The sequence below is a fragment of the Diplotaxodon limnothrissa genome, linkage group LG12 (assembly GCF_057381915.1).
Source record: "Diplotaxodon limnothrissa isolate DT_005_m linkage group LG12, D_limnothrissa_male_GT1.1, whole genome shotgun sequence".
Lineage (NCBI taxonomy): Eukaryota > Metazoa > Chordata > Actinopteri > Cichliformes > Cichlidae > Diplotaxodon > Diplotaxodon limnothrissa.
In genome coordinates this window covers 40,236,520-40,245,689 of record NC_140607.1, presented here as the reverse complement: position 1 = coordinate 40,245,689, position 9,170 = coordinate 40,236,520, and the positions used below count along the sequence as shown (strand labels likewise).

At 48.1% G+C, this 9,170-nt stretch overlaps 1 protein-coding gene across 1 annotated transcript; it reads right to left on the bottom strand.

Annotated features, from left to right (window-relative positions):
• Positions 1–4,440: 4,440 nt before the first annotated feature.
• Positions 4,441–7,500, bottom strand: LOC146622155 (uncharacterized). Its single transcript, XM_085366988.1, has 3 exons — positions 7,174–7,500; positions 6,337–6,534; positions 4,441–4,853 (listed from the first exon to the last, which is right to left on the bottom strand). The coding sequence occupies exons 1-3, from the start codon at positions 7,498–7,500 to the stop codon at positions 4,623–4,625; spliced, it is 756 nt and encodes a 251-aa protein (XP_085223114.1). The 3' UTR covers positions 4,441–4,622.
• Between the last annotated feature and the right edge of the window lie 1,670 nt (positions 7,501–9,170).

Here is a 9,170-nt window from a genome sequence, read left to right as displayed (position 1 = left end):
TAGAGAGGGTGTGCGCACGTCGTCAGGCCGTAACAGCGATCAGAAACATTATCAATCAGCAGAAAACCCGATAACGAGTCAGAGCTTCACGTATCACCACCACGGAGCCCCCAAGGACGGCCCCCACCTGTGGCTTCCACCCGGCAAGACTCAATCAGCTCCAACCGACAGTCAGGACACATCTAGACCCCCTTCAGCTGGTTTAAAGTGGCGTCAGACAGGCGGATGTTGTCCGAGCTGGCCAGTCAGAGGAACGTGCTCAGTGAGAGACGGAGACTGCCCATAATGCACCACAGAACGACACAGCGTGCACACTGCAGCAGTTACAGCCTTTGGCACGTCGTCCACACCAAAGTGCAGCTCAGTGTGAGCGGTTCAATCTGTGACGTGTGTCGTCGATTCACACCAGGATTCAGGGTGCTTTTATTCAGCTGTGACATCACGTCCTCTGAGATTAACCACACAGCTCTCTATACTCCTCACTGTACTCCTTCACCTCTGCAACTCCCTCTATTCTTCCTCTGAATGCTTTCCTATACTTCCTCATTTCTCCATCAAGCCTCCTTGTCTCCTGTTCACTGTGCAGAGGAAACAACTTCTCAGCTGGTTCCCTCAGCACCCAACCTGTAGGTAACTCCTCCCACAACCAGGAGCCCCTCAGCATTCCTCCTCTTCCTCCTCGGGCATCTTCCAAAACCATCTGCTCTCCCTAACCTCTTTTCCTCGAGCCCAGTGAGAAAAAGAGAAGAGTGGCCTTCTGTTCAAAGGAGGAGGAGCAGGTAGGGTCAGATGACGTCACAGAGCACAAACACGTGATCTGTCCTGTGCTCACAGCTGTGACACGCGTGTACATGTTTACAACAGTCACACAAACTGCTGCGCTGTGGCTGTCGTGGTTGCGTGTAATCGGCTCACGGGTCAAACTCTGTTACAGCTAAGAAGCCACGGTATCGGCCGGTAGCTAGCGTTCTTCCTAAACTCCGTGTCCGGGGTCGCTCAGGTGTGACGACCCCAGCAGCGCGTGGAACACGATCAGCTGATCAGCTGCCGTCTACCTGAGAGGAGACTACGGCAGCGGGGTCAGGGGTCAACCCGCCTCAGACAAAAGACGAGCTCGAGCTGCATCGCGAATTCGCCGCTGAAACCAACCTGGCGCTCATATGTGACGTCACTAAAGAGCTCTTACTCTGTAAAAACCGAACCGGTCACACTGAGGGTTAGGGGTCAGGGCGAGTTCAATTTAACGCTAACCTTAAAGAAAGAAAACGGAAGTGCTCCTACCTGATCTGGTGTGATCGATCTTTCTCGCGCTCTTACAGCCGTTAAACTTTGATTCTCGCCGACTCGCGCTCTTTGGCGGATGCACGCGGACGGCGGAACTCGCGCTACTTGTTTACGTCCTGTGTTGCAGCCGCGCATGCGCAGTGATGGACATGCTCAGTGGAGGAAGTGAAGCGGTCCCTCTGAGTTTCCGGATTCGTTTGAGGGTTAATTTTTTCTATTGGTGCACGAAGAAGAGCTGATAGGAGCAGGCGCTCCGTAAAATACATGTGCGCTTCCATAAAAATAAAAATATATAAAAACTAAAATCAAACAAAAGCAAAGGGCACATTAGAGTTTACTAACTAAACCAGTGGTTTAGCAGTGTGGGTGTGATCAAGTTCCTTTGAATACATGTGAAACAGAGCTGGAGACTGATTTAGTCAGAGATTAAAAGTGTCAAAAGCGCCAAATGTGAATTTTTCATCTGATGAAATACATCCAGTAATATCCCCTAGGAGTAACACTGACCTCTGTCCATCCACTCCTTGTTATACTGTGATACAGCGAGTAAAATTATGATTACACAGCAGTTTCCAATGTATGAGGTAGAGATGGACCGATCCGATATTCATCCAGGCTGGAATATTGAGTTTGCAGCAGGCTGTGAGTAAGTTTATTTCAGCATGAAACACATTTGTTGTTTCAACTCTTGGAGCTGATCAAAGTCTTAAAATAAGCTGCAGAGAAAAAAACAACAACCAATGCACTTATGTTGTGATGAAGCTGTGCTGGAACAACCAGTTTATTTCAGAGTTACTAAAACAACGCATTTATCAAAACGTCTTTTAAAAAGCTCAAAGGACACAACAGTGTGTTTGTTTTATTATTATTATTTTTATATTATTAGTCTTTGACGATAGCGTCGGCTGTCTCAGGCTGTCAGCAGCTGCGAGTTTCATGATCACGGTGTCCAGATCTACATCTTGTTAATAATTTTACCTCTTCACTACGTACGACTCTGGATACTGTAGCTCTGGTGAAAACTAAGGCCTAAATAATACTAAATAATCAGGCCCCATCTTATCTTAATGACCTTGTAGTACCATATCACCCTATTAGAGCACTTCGCTCTCGCTCTGCAGGCCTACTTGTTGTTCCTAGAGTATTTAAAAGTAGAATGGGAGGCAGAGCCTTCAGTTTTCAGGCCCCTCTTCTGTGGAACCAGCTTCCAGTTTGGATTCAGGAGACAGACACTATCTCTACTTTCAAGATTAGGCTTCAAACTTTCCTTTTTGCTAAAGCATATAGTTAGGGCTGGACCAGGTGACCCTGAATCCTCCCTTAGTTATGCTGCAATAGGTGTAGGCTGCTGGGGGATTCCCATGATGCATTGGGTGTTTCCTTTCCAGTCACCTTTCTCACTCACTATGTGTTAACAGACCTCTCTGCATTGAATCATATCTGTTATTAACCTCTGTCTCTCTTCCACAGCATGTCTTTATCCCGTCTTCCTTCTCTCACCCCAACCAATCACAGCAGATGGCCCCGCCCCTCCCTGAGCCTGGTTCTGTCGGAGGTTTCTTCCTGTTAAAAGGGAGTTTTTCCTTCCCACTGTTGCCAAAGTGCTGCTCATAGGGGGTCATATGATTGTTGGGTTTTTCTCTGTGTGTATTATTGTACGATCTACTGTGCAATATAAAGCACCTTAAGGGGATTTGGCGCTGTGTAAATACAATTGAATTGAAATCTACGTCGCTGTCACACCACTCCGAACAAATCCAATTATTCTGGATCGGGACATGTGTGGTCCTGATCAAAGGTCGCCTGCAGACAGCAACAGGAGGCGGCTTCGTTTGTCTGCAGTCAGCTGACTGAAATGTGAAATCTCTGGTCAGATTTGAACCATCGTCGCTTTTGGGACTGGGAGGGTGAGAAAGGTGTTACCAGGCAACAAGGAGGAGGACAAATAGGATCAAGCCTGATGAAACTTTATTCAAGCCTCCAACACAGGAAGTGACATTTCTCTTTACGATCAGACTTTTCCAGCTTACAGAGGTCAGAGGTCACAGAGAGGCTTCAGCTCCAGACGGACACCTGTGATTGGTAAACATGTCAGGTGGGAGAGCCTGACATCACGTCTGTGAGCTGCATGTTTGAATAAAGTTTGACAGTGAAATACAAGCTGAGATGTTTGTTAGAGAGATTATTTAAATCAGCACCACGAGGTTAAAGGTCACATTTCTGCAGTTACTACAGAATCAGGTGAGTACAGGTGAAACAGGACACAGATCAGGTCACAGGTTCACAGGTCCAGGGTGACGTTTACATGCAGAGTGTTTATCATGCGGTCAGTGAGTGCATCGTCAGTTGGTCTGCATTCAGTCACCTCGTTAGTTTGGGTTAGGGACCACAGAACAAACAGGAAGTAAACAGCTGTTTCCTGTACGGCATTGTGGTGGGAGGAGCAACAGCTGATGGATATGATGACCTCATTAAGGCTGTGTCCTTTTAAAGCTGAAAGTATGGGTTACTAAACTTCACTACATCTACCAGAATGCTTTGCATCCCCCCCCCAGTCATGTGACTTAATGAGTCGTGTCCTGCGCCCCCAAGGGTTTCAGCAGTCTCTTCAACCTCGACCACTTCTCGTTAACTTGTTAACCATCACTACATTTGCCCCTCACACTGACACGCGTGCTTCACACCTCAGACCCACACCCACCCCTCAGACCAAGGACCTTACACCCACACCTACGCCTCACGCCTCACACCTCACACCCACGCCTCACGCCCTACTACACCTTCCCTACCCCAGCATCACAGGGATGCCCACGTTCACCTTCTAATGCAGTCAAACCTCAGCTTGCCCCACCAAACATGCCTCTCTTGGCCACTAACGTGGGTTTCCTGTGGGAAAGCCCACACCGGCATCCCCACTAGCCTTGAAGGGCAAATATGCTGCGGGCGCTGTGTGAGATAAATATGGGTTTGCCCCACCCACATAGCCCCACTTACCCATCCACACAGAAGTGCTTGCAGCCCTAAGTTTGATTAAAACAAACTTCCAAACATCAAATCAAACCTCAGAGTCCATCCAAGCATTTTTTTCTTCTTCCGTACAGAAACCAACCTGTGATTCCTGATCATGTGACATGTGTTACAGGTGTGTTAGTAAAAATTAAGATTATTTCTGACAGCAGTTTGTCCTACATGCAGACGAAAACCCTCATGGCCCCAAGTCCAGGATCACTGCGGTCCTGGTTTCAGTCTGAGGAGCCAGAGCCACACTCAACAACAAATGCTACTCCTTAAAGGGAACTAGAATTCAGTCGCTCCACCCGATCAGACTTGGGGCTTCATCAGTGATGATGATGATGATGATGATGATGATGATGGAGGGAGGAGCTAGCAGATTGTGCGTCCGGGTCCTCCTCACTGTTCCTCAGCAGCAGTGAAGCTCGCTGCTCATTCATCCTCCTGGACTGGACTCTCTGGACCAAAGAGAAGAAGTTCTCCTGACCGTCAGGAACCGGAGTGAGCACGTCATCCAGGTCTGGGAGGGAACACCTCTGGTCCTCCATCCTGTCAGACTGCAGACAGAGAGACAGGTGAGGGCTGTTCTACACTATCCTGTTCCTGATGACGAGATCAGTGTTGATCCAGGACCATCCCTGAGCAGCCGCACTGTTGTGACATATTGACAGAAAGTACTTGTTTGCACCTTACAGAGAGCCATCTTGTCATGGGGTCTGGAGGTCAGTAAGTGGGAGTGGACCCAAATGCAGACACAGACAGAAGCTCACGTGGGTCATAACCCGTCTGGTAGCTAATGTAACACAACAAACATGGATAAAATCTTTTTATCCCCATAGCATCATCATCTGTTCTGATGAGCTTCTCTTTCATCCTTCAGGTAAAGTGTAGATTTGACTGAAAATGCTAAAATCAAGTCCTGCCCACGTCACCTTTACTGATTAATGTTAAAACAATGTGTACAGATAGTGAGGTACAAACGAATTTTTCTTGTTGTTCATTCGTACACATGCAGGAGCTGCACTATCATATTGCTCATAGATCAGAGTGAACTGGAGTGAAAATGGTCGGATACTTCAAACAGGGCCATTCTGACCACTGACAGGTGAAGTGAATACAGTCATACCACCTGTTAGTGGGTGGGATATATCAGGGAGCAGGTGTACATTTTGTCCTCAGACGTGATGTTAAAAGCAAGAAAAATGCACAAGAGGATTTGAATGTGTCTGACAGTTTGGGTCAGAGTGTCTCCAAAGCTGCAGCCCTTTGGTTGGTCTGCAGGGCTCAGTAACCTATCAAAGAACCAACCAGGTTCACTGACGGCTGGACCGGGTGGCCCATTCTGATAGAAAGGTGTCAGCATACACATCATGTGGATGCCCAGATGCATGTGTACTGCTTACCTGGGGAACACCTGGAAGCACAAGGCCAGATTGGAAGAAGATGAGCCGAGGAGGCGGCACGATGTTTTGGGTGATGTTCAGCTGGGAAAAGTTGTGTCCTGCATCCACGTGGATGTTACTGTGACAGGCCTACCTAAGCACTGTTACAGGCCGTGTCCACCCTTTCAGAGAAATGGTGCTCCCTGATGGTTGTGGCCCTTCAACAAGATAAGCCACGCTGCTAAACAGGTTCAGAAATGTTTTAGAGCACATGAAGTTTGAGGGCGGACTTGGCCTTCAATCAGGGATCTGTGTGATCTCCCAGACTAAGCAAATCCAGTCTAGGAGGCCTCAGCTCGCAGCTTACAGGACTCAAAGGATCTGTTGCTAACATGTTGCTGCTAACCCTAAACCAAAAGTAACCAAAGGCTTTATTATTTACCTTTTCTCTTTGCTTTAGTCAAGAACAATACTAACTTAGGGAGGTCTCTGTTTTCAAAATTAGAGGTAAGAAAGCATTTCTAATATTTCTGTCTGACATCACAAGAATCTGATTGGTCAGGAGCATTGATACTCCCGGTGTTGTAAAAACCACACCAACCAACCACACCAGTGTGTCCAATCTTTAGCTAACAGTTAACCCAGTAAAGATACAGACCTGGTAGTGTATGAGCATGTAGTAAAAGTCCAGGCTGGGCACAGGGGGTTGATCTGGACTGCAGGCCCCACAAAGAGCAGCTGGTCCCGGATCGGGCAGCAGGCTGACGCTGGCTCTCTGGTCGTCCAGCCTCTGACACTGAGACTCCAGGATCAGGTCCAACAGGGCCTCTGGCTCCCCCTGCTGGCTGCTCCTACGCTGCACCAACAACACAGGTGTTACAAGTGGTTAACAGGAGTCTGAGTTAAAGATTTGAGTTCCAACACACTTAATGTGACAGCATCTGAACATCACGATGTCACCATCTGTCCTCTCCGCTCTTTCCAAAATCACCAAAACTCTTTACTGCATGTTGAGTTTTCACTTTGATCTGCAGTTTCACACCAATGTTTGTCAAATACTACAGACCAGAAGAGTCTGCACCACACTGAGAACAGAGTCTGAGGCAGCTTATGTCAGCCTATTGCTTCTGACTGTCTGTAGATGTCTTTGATTGGAGTTCATCCAGGTGCAGAGCTTCACCTCAGACAGGTGATGATTCTTTATAAGCTACAGCTAAAAGGCTGTTTGATCCATTCATCGGGGTCTCCCCTGAATCTGTGACCTCTCTTTAATTATTCAGGCTGTTATTAAAAATCACATGAGGTAACTCTGACCACACATGTGGTCCATCCAGATTTTTAGGTTCTAACTCGTCTCATCAGACCTCTGTCTGATCAAAGCTACCCAAAGACTGATCAACACCTCCCTTCAGATTTGGCTCCACCTGGGAGCTCCTGTCTCTCCTGGACTTGTGGGACCAGCTCAGGTGTGTCTTTCACTGCAGGTGAGAGTTACCTTACTTCTGGGGGTCGTGATTCTCATTCTGGAGCTGAGTGCAGAGCTAAGGCTCTGTCCCCGAGGTCTGGCGGTGCCGCCTTCAGGACTGGGACCGGCTGGACTCACAAGGCCTCGGAGAGTCCTGAGGGTCCTCAGGGGTGAGGTGGAGGTCAGCGTCCTGCTGCTGACTTTACTGGGATTGTGGGATTCTGGTCCTGGATCCAGACTACCATTTTGATCAGGGGTCATGGGACTTTTTGACACCGCCCCCCCAATCCTGCCGTTGTGGTGAACATTTGAAGAGAGCGAGGGGGAAGGCACGCCTGGGTGTTGGTTGTCCGTCATGATGGAGGTGTGGGAGGTGCTGAGGGAGGAGTTCTCCTCAGGCTGTCGCGGTGAACCTGGACACAGAGGAAGTGACAGATAGTACTCTGTAGTATTCTGTATACTGCATTTCATTTTTTCAGACTTAAAGGCTAAAACGTCCGTTTGAGCCCCACGAGGTCAGAGTTGGCCTGCAGCCTTTTTTACTGTGTGAATTAATCCTTACCTCCATCTCCACCTACCCCTCCACCCCTCGCATCAAACAGTGTGAAACATATACCATCACCCTCATGTTTTCGGACACTAACAGTTAACAACCCAAACACCTGGAAGGCAGCACAGGTTCTCTAATGACATGAAGGTGATGCTCAGACGTTTCCATCCGCTCATTATCAGCACCACCGTCAGGGTGATTTGGGGCTTTTAATCACTCCTTTGAAATGTTTGTTTTTACCAGGGTGGAGTGATTGTACAGAAATACTAATTTTTTAAAAATTGTACTTTCTCTGCAATCCACACAGAGTGAAGAACACACCCCACTAACATTTGGTTCAACGTCCCTCAGCAAGCTTCAGCCTGACCCGATGCTTTGGATGTTTGACCACTCCTCTTGGCAGAAGCGAATCGATGCTTCAGCAATGTTGAGGTCCGGGCTCTGCGGAGGCTGATCCACCGTATGTTTCTATTCAGGATGCTTTCACTGCACTGGCAGTGTGTTTGAAGATCTCCATCACCTTTGGCTGACATGCATCTGGAACCACGATGGAGACTCCGCCATGTTTCACACAAGGCTGCAGACTCTCACTGTTGCACCTCTTCTGACCTCCTCGTACATGCTGACCATGACGTGGACAGTTCCTCTGATCTTCAGTCCACTTCCGGTGTGATTTTTATACCCCAGCTTTCAGCAATAGTATGTCTTGGTTTAAAACCGGCCCCCTTCGTGAGATCAGAATCAGAATAGTTTAAGCAAATGTAGATTTGTATATATGAAGGTTTGTGTGTGTGTGTTGTTTGCAGCAGTGTTTAAACTCTGATTTATCTTTAAAATGTTGCCTGCAAATGAGAATGAAGCTGAGCAGTTGGGTTGTGTGCGCTCCACATGAAGCAGAAACAGTAAAGTTAGCCGAGTGCGCCCTCGGAGACGATTTCAGGTTAAAGTGAAGCTACAGAAGTAGGTCAACAACAACAGGAGCAGAGCTGCCAGTGTCTAATCGCATTTACAACACAAAGACAGCCACACACACGAATGCATTAATGAGCAGTGTCACTGCGTTCATCTGCCCCAGGCTGCAGCTCCACCCAGAGGCTGTCGGGGGAACTGCGGCAGCCCACAATAAAGCGGCAGAGAAAATCAGAGAAGTCAGAGGTGGTTCAATCTGGACTCTGAAAACGTCACGAAGGGGCCACACACACACACACACACTCCCCGAAGAACAAAAGCTCCTGTTCCCTCACCTCTACATTACAGACTTCCTCCAACTTCCAGCTTCCTGTCTTCGACCCCGTCAGTCGTCACGCCGCTCTGCTGCTGGGTTCTTCGTCTTACTCCTCCATCGAGTGAGGTCTCTCTACCAGCCAGTCCACACAAACTTTAAAGCAAGCACAAAAGGACATACACATACTCACACAATGAAAGGAGAAGAACCCCGCCCCCTCGCCCTTACATCATGTTTCTATGGAAACCAAAG